Here is a 27,855-nt window from a genome sequence, read left to right on the forward strand (position 1 = left end):
TGTATTGATATGTAGGCTACTAGACCTAGATAGTGTGTGTGTATTGATATGTAGGCTACTAGACCTAGATAGTGTGTGTATATTGATATGTAGGCTACTAGACCTAGATAGTGTGTGTGTGTGTATTGATATGTAGGCTACTAGACCTAGATAGTGTGTGTGTGTGTGTATTGATATGTAGGCTACTAGACCTAGATAGTGTGTGTGTGTGTGTGTGTGTGTGTGTATTGATATGCAGGCTACTAGACCTAGATAGTGTGTATGTATTGATATGTCGGCTACTAGACCTAGATAGTGTGTGTATGTATTGATATGTCGGCTACTAGACCTAGATAGTGTGTGTGTGTATTGATATGTAGGCTACTAGACCTAGATAGTGTGTATGTATTGATATGTAGGCTACTAGACCTAGATTGTGTGTGTGTGTGTGTGTGTGTGTGTGTGTATTGATGTGTAGGCTACTAGACCTAGATAGTGTGTGTGTGTATTGATATGTAGGCTACTAGACCTAGATAGTGTGTGTGTATATTGATATGCAGGCTACTAGACCTAGATAGTGTGTGTGTATATTGATATGTAGGCTACTAGACCTAGATAGTGTGTGTATATATTGATATGCAGGCTACTAGACCTAGATAGTGTGTGTGTATATTGATATGTAGGCTACTAGACCTAGATAGTGTGTGTGTGTGTATTGATATGTAGGCTACTAGACCTAGATAGTGTGTGTATATTGATATGTAGGCTACTAGACCTAGATAGTGTGTGTGTATTGATATGTCGGCTACTAGACCTAGATAGTGTGTGTGTATTGATATGTAGGCTACTAGACCTAGATAGTGTGTGTATTGATATGTAGGCTACTAGACCTAGATAGTGTGTGTGTATGTATTGATATGTAGGCTACTAGACCTAGATAGTGTGTGTATGTATTGATATGTAGGCTACTAGACCTAGATAGTGTGTGTGTGTATTGATATGTAGGCTACTAGACCTAGATAGTGTGTGTATTGATATGTAGGCTACTAGACCTAGATAGTGTGTGTGTATGTATTGATATGTAGGCTACTAGACCTAGATAGTGTGTGTATGTATTGATATGTAGGCTACTAGACCTAGATAGTGTGTGTATGTATTGATATGTAGGCTACTAGACCTAGATAGTGTGTGTATGTATTGATATGTAGGCTACTAGACCTAGATAGTGTGTGTATGTATTGATATGTAGGCTACTAGACCTAGATAGTGTGTGTATGTATTGATATGTAGGCTACTAGACCTAGATAGGTGTGTGTGTGTATTGATATGTAGGCTACTAGACCTAGATAGTGTGTGTGTGTATTGATATGTAGGCTACTAGACCTAGATAGTGTGTATGTATTGATATGTCGGCTACTTGTGCCTTTTTAAAGAGATATATGTATGTAGTTATGTTCTTGTCTATTAATGTTGTGTATTATGTCATGTTCTGTGTGGACCCCAGGAAGAGGAGCTGCTGCTTTTGTAACAGCTAATGGGGATCCTAGTAAAATACCAAATACTGGCCCAGTGCTGTGTGTGCTGGACTAAAGTGCCTATCCAGACAGGCGGGGCGCAGCGTCTGGGAAGAACAGGCGGGGGGGGGTGGCGCCCGGGACGGACAGGCGGGGGGGAGGGGGCGTGGCCTCTGGGACGGACAGGCAGGGACAGGCAGGGGCGTGGCCTCGGACGGACAGGCAGGGGGGGCGTGGCCTCGGACGGACAGGCGGGGGGGGCGTGGCCGCTGGGACGGACAGGCGGGGGGGGGGGGCGTGGCCTCTGGGACGGACATGTGGGGGGGCGTGGCCTCTGGGACTGCGGACAGGCGGGGGGGCGTGGCCTCTGGGACGGCGGACAGGCGGGGGGGGGGGCGTGGCCTCTGGGACGGCGGACAGGCGGGGGGGGGGGCGTGGCCTCTGGGACGGCGGACAGGCGGGGGGGGGGGGGGCGTGGCCTCTGGGACGGCGGACAGGCAGGGGGGCGCGGCCTCTGGGACGACGGACAGGCAGGGGGGCGCGGCCTCTGGGACGGACCCCTCTTCAGTCCACTTTCCTCCTTTCCCTAATTCACTCACTGTCCCATCTCCCAAGCTGAATGTGTTTCCATTAACAGGCCATATAGATTACTGTCTGCATATTGGAAAAAGTTAACTAAATAAATATTGTATTTTGGTTTGAGGGAGATGCATAGCTCAATATTGATTAAGCGTTAACTGAGTTAGGTCTGTTCGCTGTGTGGGTGGTGTGTGTGTGTGTGTGGTGTGTGTGTGTGTGTGTGTGTGGTGAGGGAGGTTCGATGTTGAAGTGTCCTCCACCCTAGTGTCCTCCACGGTAGTGTCCTTGAGTGTGGTCTATTTATATGACTCCATGGTGACTGCATTAATATTCCATGTAGTGTTGTCACGGAACCAACATTTCACCACCGATATGATACCAGGCCAAGTATCACCATACTGAATAGTATACTGTATCATTAGTGTTGTCACGGAACCAACATTTCACCACCGATATGATACCAGGCCAAGTATCATCATACCAAGTAGTATACTGTATCATTAGTGTTGTCACGGAACCAACATTTCACCACCGATATGATACCAGGCCAAGTATCATCATACCGAGTAGTATACTGTATCATTAGTGTTGTCACGGAACCAACATTTCACCACCGATATGATACCAGGCCAAGTATCACCATACCGAGTAGTATACTGTATCATTAGTGTTGTCACGGAACCAACATTTCACCACCGATATGATACCAGGCCAAGTATCACCATACCGAGTAGTATACTGTATCATTAGTGTTGTCACGGAACCAACATTTCACCACCGATATGATACCAGGCCAAGTATCATCATACCGAGTAGTATACTGTATCATTAGTGTTGTCACGGAACCAACATTTCACCACCGATATGATACCAGGCCAAGTATCACCATACCGAGTAGTATACTGTATCATTAGTGAAGTGTTGGTATGGTAACAGCACTACTAGCTATGGGACAGGGGATGTTACTGCTGTCAACACACTGAGTACCCCTGTCAGCCTGTCAGCCATGTTACTGCTGTCAACACACTGAGTACTCCTGTCAGCCATGTTACTGCTGTCAACACACTGAGTACTCCTGTCAGCCATGTTACTGCTGTCAACACACTGAGTACTCCTGTCAGCCATGTTACTGCTGTCAACACACTGAGTACTCCTGTCAGCCATATAAATGCATCCCCAATAACACCTGTTTCCTATATAGTGCACTACTTTTCACGGGAGCCCCGTTGGGAGCCCCGTTGGGAGCCCCGTTGGGAGCCCCGTTGGGAGCCCCGTTGGGAGCCCCGTTGGGAGCCCCGTTGGGTGCCCCGGTCAACAGTAGTAGACATTGAATGTAATTTCACAGTGTTCAGTGTTTAATAGAATGGCTGATTTTGCTCATATTTGCTGTGATTTGATTGGAGGAATGGGAGGAAGGAATACACTTACCTGCATAATGATCTGTATGTCATTGTGGCAGTAAGGAGGGAACACCTCCCTTCCTCACACACTGCTCCCAACATTTAAAACGTTAGGCACCAAACAGAATTTAAGAATTTCTTCCTGGGCCAATAAAATTTGCCTAAACCGTACTGTCATGTTAGCAGGTTGTTAGCTAGCTAGGCAACATGACAGAACAACGTTTATCAAAACAATAAGTAGCGACCCGGGATTAGTTTAAAACGATCTGCGACATGGTTTGTGAAATTATATGTAAAGGGGGGGAAAGCTATCTCTGGTATTATGAGTCAGATATATGTTTTAATGTTCCCATTCAGGCTAGAGACGAGCTGTTTTCTCTGCTGGAAAGATGCATGCCTGTCATTGAGCTCTGCTCAATTTCCCCTCTGGCAATCAGAGGCTGCGTGACAGTGAACTTACGCTCTGCTCAGACTGGCCCGCGTCCATGGTTATAACAGGCCACGAAATTACTTGGGGCGTTGCTCCAATGTAGCAAATGTACAAATCTAACAGAGGACTCATCATGGTCTGCCCACCCCCCCACCACAGATAAATTATAGTTTAAAAACATGACGGAGGAATATTGTGCATGAAGAGAGGACTGAGAGGAACAGGTGAGTGAAGGAGGGTCACATGACATCGATGTGGATATTATTGGACCGACTCATACTAGTGGCTGTTGCTTAAATTCAACCCAATTTCTGAACGATAAACGGACTTTGTAGACATTTTGTAGGAGGCGCCAGCAGGTTCTTTTAGATGGGCAGAACAGTTTGGTAGTAGGAAATGGTGCTATGGGATTCTAAACTGTTGGTATCATGACATTTCAGTACCGTGATATTACTGTGGTACCTGTAAACCATGCAACACTACTAGCTAGCCAATGACTCAGTAGGAGAGCAGCGACGTCCCCGGTCCTTTAGCTAGCCAATGACTCAGTAGGAGAGCAGCCACGTCCCCGGTCCTTTAGCTAGCCAATGACTCAGTAGGAGAGCAGCGACGTCCCCGGTCCTTTAGCTAGCCAATGACTCAGTAGGAGAGCAGCCACGTCCCCGGTCCTTTAGCTAGCCAATGACTCAGTAGGAGAGCAGCCACGTCCCCGGTCCTTTAGCTAGCCAATGACTCAGTAGGAGAGCAGCCACGTCCCCGGTCCTTTAGCTAGCCAGTGACTCGATAGGAGAGCAGCGACGTCCCCGGTCCTTTAGCTAGCCAATGACTCAGTAGGAGAGCAGCCACGTCCCCGGTCCTTTAGCTAGCCAATGACTCAATAGGAGAGCAGCCACGTCCCCGGTCCTTTAGCTAGCCAATGACTCGATAGGAGAGCAGCGACGTCCCCGGTCCTTTAGCTAGCCAATGACTCAGTAGGAGAGCAGCGACGTCCCCGGTCCTTTGCTAGCCAATGACTCAGTAGGAGAGCAGCGACGTCCCCGGTCCTTTAGCTAGCCAATGACTCAGTAGGAGAGCAGCGACGTCCCCGGTCCTTTGCTAGCCAATGACTCAGTAGGAGAGTAGTGACGTCCCCGGTCCTTTAGCTAGCCAATGACTCAGTAGGAGAGCAGCCACGTCCCCGGTCCTTTAGCTAGCCAATGACTCAGTAGGAGAGCAGCGACGTCCCCGGTCCTTTAGCTAGCCAATGACTCAGTAGGAGAGCAGCCACGTCCCCGGTCCTTTAGCTAGCCAATGACTCAGTAGAAGAGCAGCCACGTCCCTGGTCCTTTAGCTAGCCAATGACTCAATAGGAGAGTAGTGACATTCCCGGTCCTTTGGCTAGAAACATTTTGTCAATACTTCCCAGAAAGGCTGCTGGTCGATGAGAATGTGTCCGACTAGGAGAGAAATGCTTGCTTTAACTAATTGTGTGCATCCATCCCTCTTTCTCTGCCATTCCTTCTTCCCCCGGATAACCGGATCTCTCTCACACACACACACACACACACACACCTCTCAGAGGAAATATCACTAATGATAGTCAGCACATCCATCATTGTCAGAGAGGCGGTCCCAGAGGTAAAGGCTTCACGGCGACAGTAACCATGATGCTACGGGGTGTGTGTGTGTGTGTGTGTGTGTGTGTGTGTGTGTCTGGTTCACCAGCTAGCCAGGCAGCCGAACTGCAGCACAGCACAGCATCCCAAATTGCACCCTTTTGTTCCATAGGGCTCTGGTCTGTAGTAGTGCACTATATAGGGAATAGGGCTCTGGTCTGTAGTAGTGCACTATATAGGGAATAGGGCTCCATTTGGGACGCAGATAGTAGCTAATATAAACCAGACCGACAGGGAGGGAGAGAGGGGAGATGCATCTGTCTGGATCCAAGCTGGCAGATGGAGGTGGAAGTGATGTTGGCACAACGCTGGGATGTTTTATCATCCACACTGAGATGGGATCCTCACCCTCTGTCCCAGCAGGCCTCCCTACTGGGGGGAAGCACTGAGATGGGATCCTCACCCTCTGTCCCAGCAGGCCTCCCTACTGGGGGAAGCACTGAGATGGGATCCTCACCCTCTGTCCCAGCAGGCCTCCCTACTGGGGGAAGCACTGAGATGGGATCCTCACCCTCTGTCCCAGCAGGCCTCCCTACTGGGGGAAGCACTGAGATGGGATCCTCACCCTCTGTCCCAGCAGGCCTCCCTACTGGGGGAAGCACTGAGATGGGATCCTCACCCTCTGTCCCAGCAGGCCTCCCTACTGGGGGAAGCACTGAGATGGGATCCTCACCCTCTGTCCCAGCAGGCCTCCCTACTGGGGGAAGCACTGAGATGGGATCCTCACCCTCTGTCCCAGCAGGCCTCCCTACTGGGGGAAGCACTGAGATGGGATCCTCACCCTCTGTCCCAGCAGGCCTCCCTACTGGGGGAAGCACTGAGATGGGATCCTCACCCTCTGTCCCAGCAGGCCTCCCTACTGGGGGAAGCACTGAGATGGGATCCTCACCCTCTGTCCCAGCAGGCCTCCCTACTGGGGGAAGCACTGAGATGGGATCCTCACCCTCTGTCCCAGCAGGCCTCCCTACTGGGGGAAGCACTGAGATGGGATCCTCACCCTCTGTCCCAGCAGGCCTCCCTACTGGGGGAAGCACTGAGATGGGATCCTCACCCTCTGTCCCAGCAGGCCTCCCTACTGGGGGAAGCACTGAGATGGGATCCTCACCCTCTGTCCCAGCAGGCCTCCCTACTGGGGGAAGCACTGAGATGGGATCCTCACCCTCTGTCCCAGCAGGCCTCCCTACTGGGGGAAGCACTGAGATGGGATCCTCACCCTCTGTCCCAGCAGGCCTCCCTACTGGGGGAAGCACTGAGATGGGATCCTCACCCTCTGTCCCAGCAGGCCTCCCTACTGGGGGAAGCACTGAGATGGGATCCTCACCCTCTGTCCCAGCAGGCCTCCCTACTGGGGGAAGCACTGAGATGGGATCCTCACCCTCTGTCCCAGCAGGCCTCCCTACTGGGGGAAGCACTGAGATGGGATCCTCACCCTCTGTCCCAGCAGGCCTCCCTACTGGGGGAAGCACTGAGATGGGATCCTCACCCTCTGTCCCAGCAGGCCTCCCTACTGGGGGAAGCACTGAGATGGGATCCTCACCCTCTGTCCCAGCAGGCCTCCCTACTGGGGGAAGCACTGAGATGGGATCCTCACCCTCTGTCCCAGCAGGCCTCCCTACTGGGGGAAGCACTGAGATGGGATCCTCACCCTCTGTCCCAGCAGGCCTCCCTACTGGGGGGAAGCACTGAGATGGGATCCTCACCCTCTGTCCCAGCAGGCCTCCCTACTGGGGGAAGCACTGAGATGGGATCCTCACCCTCTGTCCCAGCAGGCCTCCCTACTGGGGGAAGCACAGTGCTTTGCCCTACCTGTCTCTGTGGAAGAAACAAGGCTCCTGCGTACTGTGAAAGGAGGCTGATCTGTGAAATCAAAGCCGCTCTCTGTGTGTTTATGTGCTGTGTTACTGATAGAAGAGCTAGAGTCAGCTAGCTAGTAAAACACACTGCAGCCTCCTCTGAAACATTTATATTACCACTGTCTTGTTAATCCTCACCCTGTCGGACGTCCTTTTATCTCACACACACACACACACTTCTCTGTCAGCCAGTCAGAAGTAGCAGCGCTATGGAAACCCCTTTAGACAGTGTGGAGTGTCAGGGCAGTAGCCTTGAAGCAGCCACCAGTCATTTCTGCTTTGAGCTTGATCCGTTTTTGAATTAATGATGAGCATTTAAGTGGGATGAATAGAAAGATGGTGAGTGTGACTTTATGGTTGGTGCATTTCACCTCTCTCTCTGTGTGTGTGTGTGTGTGTGTGAGAGAGCAATGTCAGCAGAATCTAGAGTGTTGTTGGTGGGGAAACGGGCAGCTGCTCTGTGCTGTAAACCTTGAGGTTTGTACAACGTTGATCTAACGTTGAGGTCCTTGATTTTCATTTGGCTGAATTAAGAAGTCAGGTTTCTGACCTTAGTGTGTTTGTTCCCTCTGACAGTGGAGCGGAGTGTACTGTCCTCTGTACCCCTACACACACACACACACCAGTTAGTATTGTCAGGTTTCAGTCCGTCCTTATCAGTAAATTAGTGCTGTTGATTTCCCTTCTCTAACGAGGAGGGCAGAGTGTTTGTGCCAACGAGTGATGTCATCTTTTAGCCATCTGCTGTCTTCCTGAGGTCTTTACAGCGTGATGGAGCGGTAAACATCCATCGGGCTCGCGGGTCAGGCTCGGCGGTTGGAGAGTGGACTGGACCTGGACAGGGCTGGGGATAAGGGGCTGGAGAGTGGACTGGACTGGACAGGGCTGGGGATAAGGGGTTGGAGAGTGGAGTAGCCTAGCTGCTGGTTTGGGTTGGGGAGAGTTCACAGTGACTGGGTTAGATTGATGTTAGGGGGAGAGTACACAGTGACTGGGTTAGGTTGATGTTAGGGGGAGAGTACACAGTGACTGGGTTAGGTTGATGTTAGGGGGAGAGTACACAGTGACTGGGTTAGATTGATGTTAGGGGGAGAGTACACAGTGACTGGGTTAGATTGATGTTAGGGGGAGAGTTCACAGTGACTGGGTTAGATTGATGTTAGGGGGAGAGTACACAGTGACTGGGTTAGATTGATGTTAGGGGGAGAGTACACAGTGACTGGGTTAGGTTGATGTTAGGGGGAGAGTACACAGTGACTGGGTTAGGTTGATGTTAGGGGGAGAGTACACAGTGACTGGGTTAGGTTGATGTTAGGGGGAGAGTACACAGTGACTGGGTTAGATTGATGTTAGGGGGAGAGTACACAGTGACTGGGTTAGGTGATGTTAGGGGGAGGTCACAGGACTGGGTTAGGTGATGTTAGGGGGAGAGTACACAGTGACTGGGTTAGGTGATGTTAGGGGGAGGTCACAGGACTGGGTTAGGTGATGTTAGGGGGAGAGTCACAGTGACTGGGTTAGTGATGTTAGGGGGAGGTCACAGGACTGGGTTAGGTTGATGTTAGGGGGAGAGTACACAGTGACTGGGTTAGGTGATGTTAGGGGGAGGTACACAGTGACTGGGTTAGTGATGTTAGGGGGAGCGTCACAGTGACTGGGTTAGATTGATGTTAGGGGGAGAGTTCATATTGACTGGGTTAGGGTGATGTTAGGGAGGATACCTGCTGTGGCTGTCTAAACAGGGACTGGGTTAGGGTGATGTTAGGGAGGATACCTGCTGTGGCTGTCTGAACAGGGACTGAAGCATCATTGGTGTGTATAAGGCTGCCAGTGTTCCTGTTCCTCCATCAGCACAGCCTCACCACCCACCAACCAGCTAACCCAGACCTGGAGACACGCATGGGATCACACAGGGACACTCACTCTCAAACACTCTCTCTCTGTCTCGCTCTCCCATTCTCTGTCCCCCATTCTCTCTCCCCCTGGCCTCTCTCTCTCTCGCTCTCTCTCTCGCTCTACCATTCTCTCTCCCCCTCCCCTTCTCTGTCTCTCGCTCTCCCTTTCTCTCTCCCCCTCCCATTCTCTCTCTCTCTCTCTCCTTGTTCCTTTGTGGGAGACATGTAGTATCAGAATAAGGGTTTTGCTGTGTATCTGAGGTGTATTATTGATAACCATCCACGTAACATGTAGAATCTTAATGTTTATCTCTGTGTGGGCAGACATTTTGTTCTGTTTCTGAGCTAATATCCTGCAATTTCACAGTTTAGCATCTCTGTAACATAATCGTTTGGCGAGGGGCAACATGACGTTTTGGTTTGTCCCGCGCTCCCGTCAGTCGTTCCACTTGGTCATCAAAAGGTGCCCAGAAAGTACGCCGGACAGAGAGGCAAAGCGACAGTCTTTACTCCGCCTAAAATAAGCCTACGAAATGAGGAATTTTTGTATGGAGGTCAGTAAATGTTGTATTTGGCCAACAAAAATAGAATTGCTCATTTGCTACGTGCGGCTTATTTGATCGACTATAAGTTTTGTTATGGGTGGGTGTGTGTGTCTGTTCGTGTGTGTGTGTGGTGTGTGTGTGTGTGTGTCTGTTCGTGTGTGTGTGTGTGTGTCTGTTCGTGTGTGTGTGTGTGTGTCTGTTCGTGTGTGTGTGTGTGTGTCTGTTCGTGTGTGTGTGTGTGTGCTGTTCGTGTGCTGTTCGTGTGTGTGTGTGTGTCTGTTCGTGGTGTGTGTGTGTGTCTGTTCGTGTGTGTGTGTGTGTCTGTTCGTGTGTGGTGTGTCTGTTCGTGTGTGTGTGTGTGTCTGTTCGTGTGTGTGTGTCTGTTCGTGTGTGTGTGTGTCTGTTCGTGTGTGTGTGTGTGTGTGTGTGTGTGTGTGTGTGTCTGTTCGTGTGTGTGTGTGTGTGTCTGTTCGTGGTGTGTGTGTGTGTGTGTGTGTGTGTCTGTTCGTGAGCCCGCGTCTCTCTCTCAAGCCTCGGCTGACACACGATCAGGAAGATAAACTGTTGAGGGAAGTTGGACCTGATCCACCACAGCAGACATTAGAAATGAATGATTCTTCATGATGAACATCACTAGACATGGGACTGTGTTTATTCATTATGAGTTAAACTAGATTATACTGGGATTTGGCTTGTTATTTTCCTCTTCTCCCTCCTGACTCGTACTAAACGCCCCCGGCTGCTTCTGTTAGAAAACCACTTTTTAACAAGTCTACAATCAGGATTAACCTCCTGAGGTCCAACTGCATTTTTCATTTCTTTTTATAAATCTGAGAGGGGGGGGGTTCGGGGAGAGAGGGGGGGGTTGGGGGAGAGAGAGGAGGGAGAGAGAGGGGGGTTCGGGGAGAGAGGGGGGGGTTCGGGGAGAGGGGGGGGGGGGGGAGGAAGAGAAAGAGAGAAGGGAGAGAGAGAGGGGGGGGTTGGGGGAGAGAGAGAGAGAAGGGAGAGAGAGGGGGGGGTTGGGGGAGAGAGAGAGAGAGGGGGGGGTTGGGGGAGAGAGAGAGAGAGAAGGGAGAGAGGGGGGGGGTTGGGGGAGAGAGAACGAGAGGTTGAGAGGTTGTTTAAGAGGTCTGGTTTGTAGTTGGTGGAAATCACTCTGATATAAGGAAGTGCTGGGAAGTCTGTTTTTGCCCAATTATCACCTGAAACAAGACTCGGGCAAAATTGTCAAACGTTTTATGGCAAAGTGTGTTCTGATGAAGATATTTCCCCTCTGCAGAATTCCAAAAAGCGGTCCAACATCTTTTCCCTTAATGTCTCTCACTGTTTCTCCAAAAGCAGAGGAGGCAATTCATTCCATCAATCAGCTCTCACTTCCCTCCAAGTCTGCAGTATTTATTCTAGTACTTTCTTCTCTCCCAAGATGAGGCTTGTGAATGTTCTCATTAGACGATGGCAACGTCAGCGCAGAGCAGCGGTAACGCTGTTCCTCTTCTTTCTAACTGGTGTTTCCTCTAGTCACTAGACTGTCCCCCCCCCCCCCACACACACACACACACACACACACACACACACACACACACACACACACACACACACTCACTCCAGACGTTTAGCGAGGGGCGGCCTTGATGTCAGAGAATGTGGATGTGGGTGATATGTATGGAGATAGACAGAGTGGTTTGTGTCATAAAGGTGGATGAGGGTGATATGTATGGAGATAGACAGAGTGGTTTGTGTTGTGTCTTTATAAAGGTGGATGAGGGTGATATGTATGGAGATAGACAGAGTGGTTTGTGTTGTGTCTTTATAAAGGTGGATGAGGGTGATATGTATGGAGATAGACAGAGTGGTTTGTGTCTTTATAAAGGTGGATGAGGGTGATATGTATGGAGATAGACAGAGTGGTTTGTGTTGTGTCTTTATAAAGGTGGATGAGGGTGATATGTATGGAGATAGACAGAGTGGTTTGTGTTGTGTCATAAAGGTGGATGAGGGTGATATGTATGGAGATAGACAGAGTGGTTTGTGTTGTGTCTATAAAGGTGGATGAGGGTGATATGTATGGAGATAGACAGAGTGGTTTGTGTTGTGTCTTTATAAAGGTGGATGAGGGTGATATGTATGGAGATAGACAGAGTGGTTTGTGTTGTGTCTTTATAAAGGTGGATGAGGGTGATATGTATGGAGATAGACAGAGTGGGTTTGTGTTGTGTCTTTATAAAGGTGGATGAGGGTGATATGTATGGAGATAGACAGAGTGGTTTGTGTCATAAAGGTGGATGAGGGTGATATGTATGGAGATAGACAGAGTGGTTTGTGTTGTGTCTTTATAAAGGTGGATGAGGGTGATATGTATGGAGATAGACAGAGTGGTTTGTGTCTTTATAAAGGTGGATGAGGGTGATATGTATGGAGATAGACAGAGTGGTTGTGTCTTTATAAAGGTGGATGAGGGTGATATGTATGGAGATAGACAGAGTGGTTTGTGTCTTTATAAAGGTGGATGAGGGTGATATGTATGGAGATAGACAGAGTGGTTTGTGTTGTGTCTTTATAAAGGTGGATGAGGGTGATATGTATGGAGATAGACAGAGTGGTTTGTGTTGTGTCTTTATAAAGGTGGATGAGGGTGATATGTATGGAGATAGACAGAGTGGTTTGTGTTGTGTCTTTATAAAGGTGGATGAGGGTGATATGTATGGAGATAGACAGAGTGGTTTGTGTCTTTATAAAGGTGGATGAGGGTGATATGTATGGAGATAGACAGAGTGGTTTGTGTTGTGTCTTTATAAAGGTGGATGAGGGTGATATGTATGGAGATAGACAGAGTGGTTTGTGTCTTTATAAAGGTGGATGAGGGTGATATGTATGGAGATAGACAGAGTGGTTTGTGTCTTTATAAAGGTGGATGAGGGTGATATGTATGGAGATAGACAGAGGGGTTTGTGTTGTGTCTTTATAAAGGTGGATGAGGGTGATATGTATGGAGATAGACAGAGTGGTTTGTGTTGTGTCTTTATAAAGGTGGATGAGGGTGATATGTATGGAGATAGACAGAGTGGTTTGTGTTGTGTCTTTATAAAGGTGGATGAGGGTGATATGTATGGAGATAGACAGAGTGGTTTGTGTTGTGTCTTTATAAAGGTGGATGAGGGTGATATGTATGGAGATAGACAGAGTGGTTTGTGTTGTGTCTTTATAAAGGTGGATGAGGGTGATATGTATGGAGATAGACAGAGTGGTTTGTGTTGTGTCTTTATAAAGGTGGATGAGGGTGATATGTATGGAGATAGACAGAGTGGTTTGTGTCTTTATAAAGGTGGATGAGGGTGATATGTATGGAGATAGACAGAGTGGTTTGTGTTGTGTCTTTATAAAGGTGGATGAGGGTGATATGTATGGAGATAGACAGAGTGGTTTGTGTTGTGTCTTTATAAAGGTGGATGAGGTAAAGAGATGGGATTATCGTTTACATGCATGTGATGTGAGCAGAGAGGAGACGTGGCCAGCTGTGTGTGTGTGTGTGTGTGTGTGAGAGCGCAGGGAGGAGGCACTGCAAGGCTTCACAAGGTGGTCTGGTTCTCGTCATGTGTTTATACACACACACACACACACACACACACACACACACACACACACACACACACACAGTAAAGTAATACCGTGTGCTTCAGCTTATATCACTGAAACATTAGATGTCAGATTCATCAAACTCAGTTCCACTCCCGTTTAGCATTACACACCACCTTCTAAAACACGCTCACTGACTAAATGACTGGTTTCCTGTTTTTACCCAGACCGCCATCGCCTGTTTTTAAAAGGTGACGTTTGTACATTTTATTCACCAATTATTTTTTATGAATTGTGGGTCTTCGTCCCAAGTGGCCCTACGGTCAAAAGTAGGGCACTATATAGGCAATAGGGTGACATTTGTGACACAGACGAAGCCTTATGGCTCAGATTGCATCAACATTACACCGTACACCCACCACCTTATCTCCTAGGGTTTATTTCAATAGCGTGGTTGCAGTAAGTATCGACGGAGGTTGAGAAACGCTCAAGTTGTCTTTGTGTGTTTAGTGTGACCATTATGGAAATATCAGCTCAGTAAGAGACACTTGTTTTCCCCCGACCTGTCCTTGAACAGCGCTGTGAGCAGGGGGAGATGGAAGGATGAGGACCTGTCCTTGAACAGCGCTGTGAGCAGGGGGAGATGGAAGGATGAGGACCTGTCTTGAACAGCGCTGTGAGCAGGGGGAGATGGAAGGATGAGGACCTGTCCTTGAACAGCGCTGTGAGCAGGGGGAGATGGAAGGATGAGGACCTGTCCTTGAACAGCGCTGTGAGCAGGGGGAGATGGAAGGATGAGGACCTGGGGTGTGAGCAGGGGGAGATGGAAGGATGAGGACCTGGAGTCTGTGGGGTGTGAGCAGGGGGAGATGGAAGGATGAGGACCTGGAGTCTGTGGGGGGTGAGCAGGGGGAGATGGAAGGATGAGGACCTGGAGTCTGTGGGGTGAGAGCAGGGGGAGATGGAAGGATGAGGACCTGGAATCTGTGGGGTGAGAGCAGGGGGAGATGGAAGGATGAGGACCTGGAGTCTGTGGGGTGTGAGCAGGGGGAGATGGAAGGATGAGGACCTGGGGTGTGAGCAGGGGGAGATGGAAGGATGAGGACCTGGAGACTGTGGGGGGTGAGCAGGGGGAGATGGAAGGATGAGGACCTGGAGTCTGTGGGGGGTGAGCAGGGGGAGATGGAAGGATGAGGACCTGGAGTCTGTGGGGTGTGAGCAGGGGGAGATGGAAGGATGAGGACCTGGGGTGTGAGCAGGGGGAGATGGAAGGATGAGGACCTGGAGACTGTGGGGGGTGAGCAGGGGGAGATGGAAGGATGAGGACCTGGAGTCTGTGGGGGGTGAGCAGGGGGAGATGGAAGGATGAGGACCTGGAGTCTGTGGGGTGAGAGCAGGGGGAGATGGAAGGATGAGGACCTGGGGTGTGAGCAGGGGGAGATGGAAGGATGAGGACTTGGAGTCTGTGGGGGGTGAGCAGGGGGAGATGGGGAGATGGAAGGATGAGGACCTGGAGTCTGTGGGGTGTGAGCAGGGGGAGATGGAAGGATGAGGACCTGGGGTGTGAGCAGGGGGAGATGGAAGGATGAGGACCTGGAGTCTGTGGGGGGTGAGCAGGGGGAGATGGAAGGATGAGGACCTGGAGTCTGTGGGGTGAGAGCAGGGGGAGATGGAAGGATGAGGACCTGGGGTGTGAGCAGGGGGAGATGGAAGGATGAGGACCTGGAGTCTGTGGGGGGTGAGCAGGGGGAGATGGAAGGATGAGGACCTGGAGTCTGTGGGTGTGAGCAGGGGAGATGGAAGGATGAGGACCTGGAGTCTGTGGGGTGTGAGCAGGGGGAGATGGAAGGATGAGGACCTGGAGTCTGTGGGGTGTGAGCAGGGGGAGATGGAAGGATGAGGACCTGGAGTCTGTGGGGTGAAAGCAGGGGGAGATGGAAGGATGAGGACCTGGACTCTGTGGGGGGTGAGCAGGGGGAGATGGAAGGATGAGGACCTGGAGTCTGTGGGGGGTGAGCAGGGGGAGATGGAAGGATGAGGACCTGGAGTCTGTGGGGTGAGAGCAGGGGGAGATGGAAGGATGAGGACCTGGAGTCTGTGGGGGGGTGATAATAGATAGAGGTAGGATACCCTCGTCTCCCACTAAGAGCCAGTCTGTGGGGGGTGTAATAGATAGAGGTAGGATACCCTCGTCTCCCACTAAGAGCCAGTCTGTGGGGGGTGTAATAGATAGAGGTAGGATACCCTCGTCTCCCACTAAGAGCCAGTCTGTGGGGTGTGTAATAGATAGAGGTAGGATACCCTCGTCTCCCACTAAGAGCCAGTCTGTGGGGTGTGTAATAGATAGAGGTAGGATACCCTCGTCTCCCACTAAGAGCCAGTCTGTGGGGGGTGTAATAGATAGAGGTAGGATACCCTCGTCTCCCACTAAGAGCCAGTCTGTGGGGGGTGTAATGGATAGAGGTAGGATACCCTCGTCTCCCACTAAGAGCCAGTCTGTGGGGGGTGTAATAGATAGAGGTAGGATACCCTCGTCTCCCACTAAGAGCCAGTCTGTGGGGGGTGTAATAGATAAAGGTAGGATACCCTCGTCTCCCACTAAGAGCCAGTCTGTGGGGGGTGTAATAGATAGAGGTAGGATACCCTCGTCTCTCACTAAGAGCCCGTCTGTGGGGTGTGTAATAGATAGAGGTAGGATACCCTCGTCTCCCACTAAGAGCCAGTCTGTGGGGTGTGTAATAGATAGAGGTAGGATACCCTCGTCTCCCACTAAGAGCCAGTCTGTGGGGTGTGTAATAGATAGAGGTAGGATACCCTCGTCTCCCACTAAGAGCCAGTCTGGGGGGGGTGTAATAGATAGAGGTAGGATACCCTCGTCTCCCACTAAGAGCCAGTCTGTGGGGTGTGTAATAGATAGAGGTAGGATACCCTCGTCTCCCACTAAGAGCCAGTCTGGGGGGGGTGTAATAGATAGAGGTAGGATACCCTCGTCTCCCACTAAGAGCCAGTCTGTGGGGGGTGTAATAGATTTACATTACATTTTACATTTTAGTCATTTAGCAGACGCTCTTATCCAGAGCGACTTACAAATTGGTGCATTCACCTATAATATCCAGTGGAACAACCACTTTACAATAGTGCATCTAAATCTTTCAAGGGGGGGGGTTAGAAGGATTACTTTATCCTATCCCAGGTATTCCTTGAAGAGGTGGGGTTTCAGGTGTCTCCGGAAGGTGGTGATTGACTCCGCTGTCCTGGCGTCGTGAGGGAGCTTGTTCCACCATTGGGGTGCCAGAGCAGCGAACAGTTTTGACTGCGCTGAGCGGGAACTGTGCTTCCTCAGAGGTAGGGAGGCGAGCAGGCCAGAGGTGGATGAACGGAGTGCCCTTGTTTGGGTGTAGGGCCTGATCAGAGCCTGAAGGTACGGAGGTGCCGTTCCCCTCACAGCTCCGTAGGCAAGCACCATGGTCTTGTAGCGGATGCGAGCTTCGACTGGAAGCCAGTGGAGAGAGCGGAGGAGCGGGGTGACGTGAGAGAACTTGGGAAGGTTGAACACCAGACGGGCTGCGGCGTTCTGGATGAGTTGTAGGGGTTTAATGGCACAGGCAGGGAGCCCAGCCAACAGCGAGTTGCAATAATCCAGACGGGAGATGACAAGTGCCTGGATTAGGACCTGCGCCGCTTCCTGTGTGAGGCAGGGTCGTACTCTGCGAATGTTGTAGAGCATGAACCTACAGGATCGGGTCACCGCCTTGATGTTGGTGGAGAACGACAGGGTGTTGTCCAGGGTCACGCCAAGGCTCTTAGCACTCTGGGAGGAGGACACAAAGGAGTTGTCAACCGTGATGGCGAGATCATGGAACGGGCAGTCCTTCCCCGGGAGGAAGAGCAGCTCCGTCTTGCCGAGGTTCAGCTTGAGGTGGTGATCCGTCATCCACACTGATATGTCTGCCAGACATGCAGAGATGCGATTCGCCACCTGGTTGTCAGAAGGGGGAAAGGAGAAGATTAATTGTGTGTCATCTGCATAGCAATGATATGAGAGACCATGTGAGGATATGACAGAGCCAAGTGACTTGGTGTATAGCGAGAATAGGAGTGGGCCAAGAACAGAGCCCTGGGGGACACCAGTGGTGAGAGCACGTGGTGCGGAGACAGATTCTCGCCACGCCACCTGGTAGGAGCGACCTGTCAGGTAGGACGCAATCCAAGCGTGCGCGGTGCCGGAGATGCCCAGCTCGGAGAGGGTGGAGAGGAGGATCTGATGGTTCACGGTATCAAAGGCAGCAGATAGGTCTAGAAGGATGAGAGCAGAGGAGAGAGAGTTAGCTTTAGCAGTGCGGAGAGCCTCCGTGACACAGAGAAGAGCAGTCTCAGTTGAATGCCCAGTCTTGAAACCTGACTGATTAGGATCAAGAAGGTCATTCTGAGAGAGATAGCAAGAGAGCTGGCCAAGGACGGCGCGTTCAAGAGTTTTGGAGAGAAAGGAAAGAAGGGATACTGGTCTGTAGTTGTTGACATCGGAGGGATCGAGTGTAGGTTTTTTCAGAAGGGGTGCAACTCTCGCTCTCTTGAAGACGGAAGGGACGTAGCCAGCGGTCAAGGATGCGTTGATGAGCGAGGTGAGGTAGGGGAGAAGGTCTCCGGAAATGGTCTGGAGAAGAGAGGAGGGGATAGGGTCAAGTGGGCAGGTTGTTGGGCGGCCGGCCGTCACAAGACGCGAGATTTCATCTGGAGAGAGAGGGGAGAAAGAGGTCAAAGCACAGGGTAGGGCAGTGTGAGCAGGACCAGCAGTGTCGTTTGACTTAGCAAACGAGGATCGGATGTCGTCAACCTTCTTTTCAAAATGGTTGACGAAGTCATCCGCAGAGAGGGAGGAGGGGGGGGGGAGGGGGAGGAGGATTCAGGAGGGAGGAGAAGGTAGCAAAGAGCTTCCTAGGGTTAGAGGCAGATGCTTGGAGTTTAGAGTGGTAGAAAGTGGCTTTAGCAGCAGAGACAGAAGAGGAAAATGTAGAGAGGAGGGAGTGAAAGGATGCCAGGTCCGCAGGGAGGCGAGTTTTCCTCCATTTCCGCTCGGCTGCCCGGAGCCCTGTTCTGTGAGCTCGCAGTGAGTCGTCGAGCCACGGAGCAGGAGGGGAGGACCGAGCCGGCCTGGAGGATAGGGGACAGAGGAAATCAAAGGATGCAGAGAGGGAGGAGAGGAGGGTTGAGGAGGCAGAATCAGGAGATAGGTTGGAGAAGGTTTGAGCAGAGGGAAGAGATGATAGGATGGAAGAGGAGAGAGTAGCGGGAGAGAGAGAGCGAAGGTTGGGACGGCGCAATACCATCCGAGTAGGGGGAGAGTGAGAAGTGTTGGATGAGAGCGAGAGGGAAAAGGATACAAGGTAGTGGTCGGAGACTTGGAGGGGAGTTGGAATGAGATTAGTGGAAGAACAGCATCTAGTAAAGATGAGGTCAAGCGTATTGCCTGCCTTGTGAGTAGGGGGGGAAGGTGAGAGGGTGAGGTCGAAAGAGGAGAGGAGTGGAAAGAAGGAGGCAGAGAGGAATTAGTCGAAGGTAGACGTGGGGAGGTTAAAGTCACCCAGAACTGTGAGAGGTGAGCCATCCTCAGGAAAGGAACTTATCAAGGCGTCAAGCTCATTTATGAACTCTCCAAGGGAACCTGGAGGGCGATAAATGATAAGGATGTTAAGCTTGAAAGGGCTGGTAACTGTGACAGCATGGAATTCAAATGAGGAGATAGACAGATGGGTCAGGGGAGAAAGAGAGAATGTCCACTTGGGAGAGATGAGGATTCCAGTGCCACCACCCCGCTGGCTCGATGCTCTAGGGGTATGCGAGAACACGTAGTCAGACGAGGAGAGAGCAGTAGGAGTAGCAGTGTTATCTGTGGTGATCCATGTTTCCGTCAGCGCCAGGAAGTCTAGGGACTGGAGGGTAGCATAGGCTGAGATGAACTCAGCCTTGTTGGCCGCAGACCGGCAGTTCCAGAGGCTGCCGGAGACCTGGAACTCCACGTGGGTCGTGCGCGCTGGGACCACCAGGTTAGAGTGGCAGCGGCCACGCGGTGTGGAGCGTTTGTATGGGCTGTGCAGAGGAGAGAGAACAGGGATAGGCAGACACATAGTAGACAAGCTACAGAAGAGGCTACGCTAATGCAAATGAGATTGGAGTGACAAGTGGACTACACGTCTCGAATGTTCAGGAAGTTAAGCTTACGTTGCAAAAATGTTATTGACTAAAATGATACAGTACTGCTGGCTGGTGGAGTAGGCTAGCTAGCAGTGGCTGCGTTGTTGACTTTGAACGTGTAGCTGGCTAGGTAACCTCGGTAGTTTCAGTACTACACCTTGTCATGATACAAAGCAACTTTGTAGCTAGCTAGCTAACATAACACTAATCAAGACGTTCCTTGTAGTGTATTTAGTTTCAACAATGCTGCTCGTCGGTAATAGTTGGCTAGGTTAGGAAAAATGGCGTCGCGGGGGACGGAAATAGCTGGCTAGCTAACCTCGATGGCTGGCTAGCTAACAATTATCAATTAACAATTATCAAGCTATGACAAAGACAACTAGGTAGCTAGCTAGGTAACACTGCACTAGTCAAATCGTTCCGTTGTAAAGTATTAGTAACTACAGCGCTGCTAGTCGGTAACGGTTGGCTAGCTGGCAGTGGGTTAATGATGACTAGGTGTGTTGAGTAAGTCTGGCGCCGCGTCGCGGCTGGCTAGCACACCTCGATAATACTCAAACTCAAACTACACAATTATCTTAGATACAGAGACAGCAAAGACAACTATGTAGCTGGCTAACTAACACTAACACCACACTAATCAAGTCGTTGCGTTGTAATGTAATAGTTTCTGCGGTGCTGCTAGTCGGTAGAAGTTGGCTAGCTAACAGTGATGACTAGCTAGCTAGCAGCTAGCAGTGTTGACTACGTTAGGAGGACGAAGATAGCTAGCCTCGATAATTACTCAGTTACTCTAAACTACACAATTATCTTTGATACAAAGACGGCTATGTAGCTAGCTAAGAAGAATTGCTCAGATCAAACAAATCAAGCCGTTGTAATGTAGCGAAGTGTAATATTACCTGTGGAGCGAAGCGTGGTGCGACTGCTCGCTCCAAACCATTGACTGCCAATGTCAGATAGAGGTAGGATACCCTCGTCTCCCACTAAGAGCCAGTCTGTGGGGGGTGTAATAGATAGAGGTAGGATACCCTCGTCTCCCACTAAGAGCCAGTCTGTGGGGGGTGTAATAGATAGAGGTAGGATACCCTCGTCTCCCACTAAGAGCCAGTCTGTGGGGGGTGTAATAGATAGAGGTAGGATACCCTCGTCTCCCACTAAGAGCCAGTCTGTGGGGGGTGTAATAGATAGAGGTAGGATACCCTCGTCTCCCACTAAGAGCCAGTCTGTGGGGGGTGTAATAGATAGAGGTAGGATACCCTCGTCTCCCACTAAGAGCCAGTCTGTGGGGGGTGTAATAGATAGAGGTAGGATACCCTCGTCTCCCACTAAGAGCCAGTCTGTGGGGGGTGTAATAGATAGAGGTAGGATACCCTCGTCTCCCACTAAGAGCCAGTCTGTGGGGGGTGTAATAGATAGAGGTAGGATACCCTCGTCTCCCACTAAGAGCCAGTCTGTGGGGGGTGTAATAGATAGAGGTAGGATACCCTCGTCTCCCACTAAGAGCCAGTCTGTGGGGGGTGTAATAGATAGAGGTAGGATACCCTCGTCTCCCACTAAGAGCCAGTCTGTGGGGGGTGTAATAGATAGAGGTAGGATACCCTCGTCTCCCACTAAGAGCCAGTCTGTGGGGTGTGTAATAGATAGAGGTAGGATACCCTCGTCTCCCACTAAGAGCCAGTCTGTGGGGGGTGTAATAGATAGAGGTAGGATACCCTCGTCTCCCACTAAGAGCCAGTCTGTGGGGGGTGTAATAGATAGAGGTAGGATACCCTCGTCTCCCACTAAGAGCCAGTCTGTGGGGGGTGTAATAGATAGAGGTAGGATACCCTCGTCTCCCACTAAGAGCCAGTCTGTGGGGGGTGTAATAGATAGAGGTAGGATACCCTCGTCTCCCACTAAGAGCCAGTCTGTGGGGGGTGTAATAGATAGAGGTAGGATACCCTCGTCTCCCACTAAGAGCCAGTCTGTGGGGGGTGTAATAGATAGAGGTAGGATACCCTCGTCTCCCACTAAGAGCCAGTCTGTGGGGGGTGTAATAGATAGAGGTAGGATACCCTCGTCTCCCACTAAGAGCCAGTCTGTGGGGGGTGTAATAGATAGAGGTAGGATACCCTCGTCTCCCACTAAGAGCCAGTCTGTGGGGGGTGTAATAGATAGAGGTAGGATACCCTGGGGGGTGTAATAGATAGAGGTAGGATACCCTCGTCTCCCACTAAGAGCCAGTCTGTGGGGGGTGTAATAGATAGAGGTAGGATACCCTCGTCTCCCACTAAGAGCCAGTCTGTGGGGGGTGTAATAGATAGAGGTAGGATACCCTCGTCTCCCACTAAGAGCCAGTCTGTGGGGGGTGTAATAGATAGAGGTAGGATACCCTCGTCTCCCACTAAGAGCCAGTCTGTGGGGGGTGTAATAGATAGAGGTAGGATACCCTCGTCTCCCACTAAGAGCCAGTCTGTGGGGGGTGTAAAAGATAGAGGTAGGATACCCTCGTCTCCCACTAAGAGCCAGTCTGTGGGGGGTGTAATAGATAGAGGTAGGATACCCTCGTCTCCCACTAAGAGCCAGTCTGTGGGGGGTGTAATAGATAGAGGTAGGATACCCTCGTCTCCCACTAAGAGCCAGTCTGTGGGGGGTGTAATAGATAGAGGTAGGATACCCTCGTCTCCCACTAAGAGCCAGTCTGTCTGTTTTGTAACCCAAAGGCCTCTTGTCTCTCTACTTTTTTCTTGTTTCTATTTTCATCTTTGTTTTTGTCCTCATTTCAAAATATCTTCCTTTTTTCACAATTTCCTCGTCCTCCAGCAGTGAGACGTGGTGAGCTTGCTGACAGACAGCATGTTCTGTTATTCGAGTGTTGTTCTGTTATTCGAGTGTTGTTCTGTTATTCGAGTGTTGTTCTGTTATTAGAGTGTTGTTCTGTTATTCGAGTGTTGTTCTGTTATTCGAGTGTTGTTCTGTTATTCGAGTGTTGTTCTGTTATTAGAGTGTTGTTCTGTTATTCGAGTGTTGTTCTGTTATTAGAGTGTTGTTCTGTTATTCGAGTGTTGTTCTGTTATTCGAGTGTTGTTCTGTTATTCGAGTGTTGTTCTGTTATTCGAGTGTTGTTCTGTTATTAGAGTGTTGTTCTGTTATTCGAGTGTTGTTCTGTTATTCGAGTGTTGTTCTGTTATTCGAGTGTTGTTCTGTTATTAGAGTGTTGTTCTGTTATTCGAGTGTTGTTCTGTTATTAGAGTGTTGTTCTGTTATTCGAGTGTTGTTCTGTTATTCGAGTGTTGTTCTGTTATTCGAGGGGAATCCAGGCGTGTTGTGGTTGGACATGTTGTAGACAGTGTTCATAAGAAATACTCAGACGGTAAGAGGTTAGACCCAGGAGTTTATCCACAGTTTGTTTTGACTAACAGTTCAGAGCAGATTCTGAGAACAACATGCTAACTGTTACAAAACACTTTTTCTTAAAGACCAAGACACACTTATTCTCACCTCCTACACATAAAACACTTTTTATTTTGTAATTATTCAGACTGTTCCGTTCTGTCGCCGGCATTTTAATATGAGTTTTATTGGGCTGTGAATCGTCAGTGTGAGCAGAATCTTGATTTTGGGCTGGAACAGTGCAGAGAACAGAGACGAGGAAGCGTATTGCTCCTGTGGGGGAACTAACCCAGAGAGGGAAGTCGGGCATAACCCCCATCATATCATGTTATAAACGGCTACAACCTTCAACTCCATGCATATTGAATGGATTTTTAGTTCTCTCTCACTGCTGCTTTTGTCTGAACTGTGTCTTACCCTCATTTAGCTTTTCCTCAAGACATTACAGCGAAAACCCCTTGGTTACTGCTAATGTTTACACTAAATGCTTCTGGCGGAGAGGGAGAATCTCTCTCTCTCTCTCTCTGTGTGTGTGTGTGTGTGTGTGTGTGTGTGTGTGTGTGTGTGTGTGTGTGTGTGTGTGTGTGTGTGTGTGTGTGTGTGTGTGTGTGTGTTAGCTATTTCTGTGTCCAGTCACAGTGCTGATGGTGGGATCCAGTCTGCCGCCGTCCTATGGGTTCTGATGGAACAGGGTGTTCTAGAAGCCTGCAGGAGGGAACAGGATGTTCTAGAAGCCTGCAGGAGGGAACAGGGTGTTCTAGAAGCCTGCAGGAGGGTACAGGGTGTTCTAGAAGCCCGCAGGAAGGAACAGGGTGTTCTAGAAGCCAGCAGGAGGGAACAGGGTGTTCTAGAAGCCAGCAGGAGGGAGCAGGGTGTTCTAGAAGCCTGCAGGAGGGCGCAGGGTGTTCTAGAAGCCCGCAGGATGGAACAGGGTGTTCTAGAAGCCCGCAGGAGGGAACAGGGTGTTCTAGAAGCCCGCAGGAGGGTACAGGGTGTTCTAGAAGCCCGCAGGAGGGTACAGGGTGTTCTAGAAGCCCGCAGGAGGGAACAGGGTGTTCTAGAAGCCCGCAGGAGGGAACAGGGTGTTCTAGAAGCCCGCAGGAGGGAACAGGGTGTTCTAGAAGCCCGCAGGAGGGAACAGGGTGTTCTAGAAGCCCGCAGGAGGGAACAGGGTGTTCTAGAAGCCCGCAGGAGGGAACAGGGTGTTCTAGAGGCCCGAACTTAGGGTGTTCTAGAAGCCCGCAGGAGGGAACAGGGTGTTCTAGAAGCCCGCAGGAGGGAACAGGGTGTTCTAGAAGCCCGCAGGAGGGAACAGGGTGTTCTAGAAGCCCGCAGGAGGGAACAGGGTGTTCTAGAAGCCCGCAGGAGGGAACAGGGTGTTCTAGAAGCCCGCAGGAGGGAACAGGGTGTTCTAGAAGCCCGCAGGAGGGAACAGGGTGTTCTAGAAGCCTGCAGGAGGGAACAGGGTGTAGAAACACTTCTTCCACCTCCACTTGAGCAGCGCTCTGTTCTAACCTCCCAACACAAACAACGGCGTGGGTTTTTCTCACGTCTGCCCGGTCCTCTATACATTCTCCGTTCCCCCAAGTGCTTGACAATGACATAGCACTTAGCCTGTCTTATTTTTACAAAAGGCCTCATTTTGCTTCTGTCTCATATAGACAGTGTCTTATGAACTGAGTCTCTGAGAAAAGGTTTGCCCAGTCTATGATGAGAGGCACATGGCCTGGACTGTTGAGGGTAGGTCTCTTCTCGTCTGTCTGTCTGTCTGTCTGTCTGTCTGTCTGTCTGTCTGTCTGTCTGTCTGTCTGTCTGTCTGTCTGTCTGTCTGTCTGTCTGTCTGTCTGTCTGTCTGTCTGTCTGTCTGTCTGTCTGTCTGTCTGTCTGTCTGTCTGTCTGTCTAGATCTGTAGACCCCTCCCTCTTCCTTCAGGTTTCAGAACACTGAGAGATGATTGGGGGATGTGGGGGGACGAGGGGTGACACAAGGCTTGCTGGAGGCCTGTCTGTGTTTAGTCTACAGCACACTGATGGGGTGAACACACACACACACACACACACACACACACACACACACACACACACACACACACACACACTGTTGGCTTCCTGGTGAGGTCCACACGCTGCCATTACCCAGGTCCCCTAATCAGTGGCCAGCCGTCACTCCTGTCTACCTTTTTAAAATCACTTTCTCTAATCGTCTCTCCGTCCCTCAAATGTTATTTTTATCTCCTCTCGTTAACAATAACCCCCTCAGTCGACTAAAGCTCAGTAATCAGTGCTTGAGCTGCCTGTGTTTTTGTACTGAGGTGTGGTTTAAACATCAGGTCAGCTGTGTGGTTTTGTACCGAGGTGTGGTTTAAACATCAGGTCAGCTGTGTGTTTTTGTACCGAGGTGTGGTTTAAACATCAGGTCAGCTGTGTGGTTTAAACATCAGGTCAGCTGTGTTTTTGTACCGAGGTGTGGTTTAAACATCAGGTCAGCTGTGTGGTTTTGTAACGAGGTGTGGTTTAAACATCAGGTCAGCTGTGTGGTTTTGTACCGAGGTGTGGTTTAAACATCAGGTCAGCTGTGTGGTTTTGTAACGAGTTGTGGTTTAAACATCAGGTCAGCTGTGTGGTTTAAACATCAGGTCAGCTGTGTGGTTTTGTAACGAGGTGTGGTTTAAACATCAGGTCAGCTGTGTGTTTTTGTACCGAGGTGTGGTTTAAACATCAGGTCAGCTGTGTGTTTTTGTACCGAGGTGTGGTTTAAACATCAGGTCAGCTGTGTTTTTGTACCGAGGTGTGGTTTAAACATCAGGTCAGCTGTGTTTTTGTACCGAGGTGTGGTTTAAACATCAGGTCAGCTGTGTGGTTTTGTACCGAGGTGTGGTTTAAACATCAGGTCAGCTGTGTGGTTTTGTACCGAGGTGTGGTTTAAACATCAGGTCAGCTGTGTGGTTTAAACATCAGGTCAGCTGTGTGGTTTTGTACCGAGGTGTGGTTTAAACATCAGGTCAGCTGTGTGGTTTAAACATCAGGTCAGCTGTGTGGTTTTGTAACGAGGTGTGGTTTAAACATCAGGTCAGCTGTGTGGTTTTGTACCGAGGTGTGGTTTAAACATCAGGTCAGCTGTGTTTTTGTACCGAGGTGTGGTTTAAACATCAGGTCAGCTGTGTGGTTTAAACATCAGGTCAGCTGTGTTTTTGTACCGAGGTGTGGTTTAAACATCAGGTCAGCTGTGTGGTTTACATGTCATGGCTGGTGTATTAAAGACTGGAATGCCACCAGGATAAATTCTGTATTTATTGCTCTGGGTTCTTAACGAGTTCGTTTCACAGTTCTGAGCAGTTCTACATTTGCATGTGATTTGCATGTGATTTGCATGGGTTACTGTGGCGGTAACTGAATCTGCTTGCCTGGGATTTGGGGGGTTAAATGACCTAAATATGTTTTTAATTCCTGAGAAAGCAGGCAGCCCTAGCCAATACTCTGATTATTATTAATTCAATTAGGACACTTAACTGTAGAAACCATAAATATTCGGGGGATATTACTGCTGGCCACAAACAGAGCAGGAGGTCTGCAATCTGTTCCCAGTGAAAAGCGGTTTAGTATGTGTAGTTGTGTGTGGGGTGTTTATAGCTTGGTGGGCACATTAATACGTAGTCCCTAAGAGCTATAACCAGTGGATATTAATCTCTTTCTATGGAAGGTGTCAGGACAGGAGGGGAGAAGGTGTCAGGACAGGAGGGGAGAAGGTGTCAGGACAGGAGGGGAGAAGGTGTCAGGACAGGAGGGGAGAAGGTGTCAGGACAGGAGGGGAGAAGGTGTCAGGACAGGAGGGGACAGGAGGGGAGAAGGTGTCAGGACAGGAGGGGAGAAGGTGTCAGGACAGGAGGGGAGAAGGTGTCAGGACAGGAGGGGAGAAGGTGTCAGGACAGGAGGGGAGAAGGTGTCAGGACAGGAGGGGGAGAAGGTGTCAGGACAGGAGGGGAGAAGGTGTCAGGACAGGAGGGGAGAAGGTGTCAGGACAGGAGGGGAGAAGGTGTCAGGACAGGAGGGGAGAAGGTGTCAGGACAGGAGGGGAGAAGGTGTCAGGACAGGAGGGGAGAAGGTGTCAGGACAGGAGGGGAGAAGGTGTCAGGACAGGAGGGGAGAAGGTGTCAGGACAGGAGGGGAGAAGGTGTCAGGACAGGAGGGGAGAAGGTGTCAGGACAGGAGGGGAGAAGGTGTCAGGACAGGAGGGGAGAAGGTGTCAGGACAGGAGGGGAGAAGGTGTCAGGACAGGAGGGGAGAAGGTGTCAGGACAGGAGGGGAGAAGGTGTCAGGAAGTCTGTTTGCTTGTTACATCCCTGAATGACATTAGCCTCTTTTAATTGCAATTAATGTGATTTACTGGGCCTGTATTATTTCCTGTTAAGTCACGGGGCTGATGGGAAATATGAATATGGAACACTTTGGCTTCATCCTAAAACATGTCAGCAGCCAGGGACTCAGAGCATCTGTCCTGTCTCTGTCTGGTCTGTCTGGTCTGTCTCTGTCTGGTCTGTCTCTGTCTGGTCTGTCTCTGTCTGGTCTGTCTCTGTCTGGTCTGTCTCTGTCTGGTCTGTCTCTGTCTGGTCTGTCTCTGGTCTGGTCTCTGTCTGGTCTGTCTCTGTCTGGTCTGTCTCTGTCTGGTCTGTCTGCTGTCTGTCTCTGTCTGTGTCTGTCTCTGTCTGGTCTGTCTCTGTCTGGTCTGTCTCTGTCTGGTCTGTCTGCTGTCTGCTCTGTCTGGTCTGTCTCTGTCTGGTCCTGTCTCTGTCTGGTCTGTCTCTGTCTGGTCTGTCTCTGTCTGGTCTGTCTCTGTCTGGTCTGTCTCTGTCTGGTCTGTCTCTGTCT

General features: G+C 50.2%; 2 protein-coding genes across 5 annotated transcripts in view; both read left to right on the forward strand.

The window, feature by feature from the left end:
- cdkal (CDK5 regulatory subunit-associated protein 1-like 1) overlaps nt 1-27,855 on the forward strand; it is an 839,461-nt gene that overhangs the window by 43,397 nt on the left and 768,209 nt on the right.
- LOC145879608 (uncharacterized) lies at nt 19,782-24,184 on the forward strand. The gene is made up of 2 exons (XM_082975978.1): nt 19,782-21,777; nt 21,810-24,184. Exons 1-2 carry the CDS (start codon nt 20,568-20,570, stop codon nt 22,424-22,426), a joined length of 1,827 nt encoding a protein of 608 aa, XP_082832104.1. The 5' UTR covers nt 19,782-20,567; the 3' UTR covers nt 22,427-24,184.

The sequence above is a fragment of the Salmo salar genome, chromosome 05 (genome assembly GCF_965601325.2).
Source record: "Salmo salar chromosome 05, fSalSal1, whole genome shotgun sequence".
Taxonomy (NCBI): domain Eukaryota; kingdom Metazoa; phylum Chordata; class Actinopteri; order Salmoniformes; family Salmonidae; genus Salmo; species Salmo salar.

Coding starts and splice junctions, on each gene's coding strand:
- LOC145879608 (XM_082975978.1), top strand. CDS start 20,568: ATGTCAGATAGAGGTAGGATACCCTCGTCTCCCACTAAGAGCCAGTCT. Junction 21,778..21,809: donor GGGGGGTGTAATAGATAGAG/GTAGGATACCCT, acceptor TAATAGATAGAG/GTAGGATACCCTCGTCTCCC.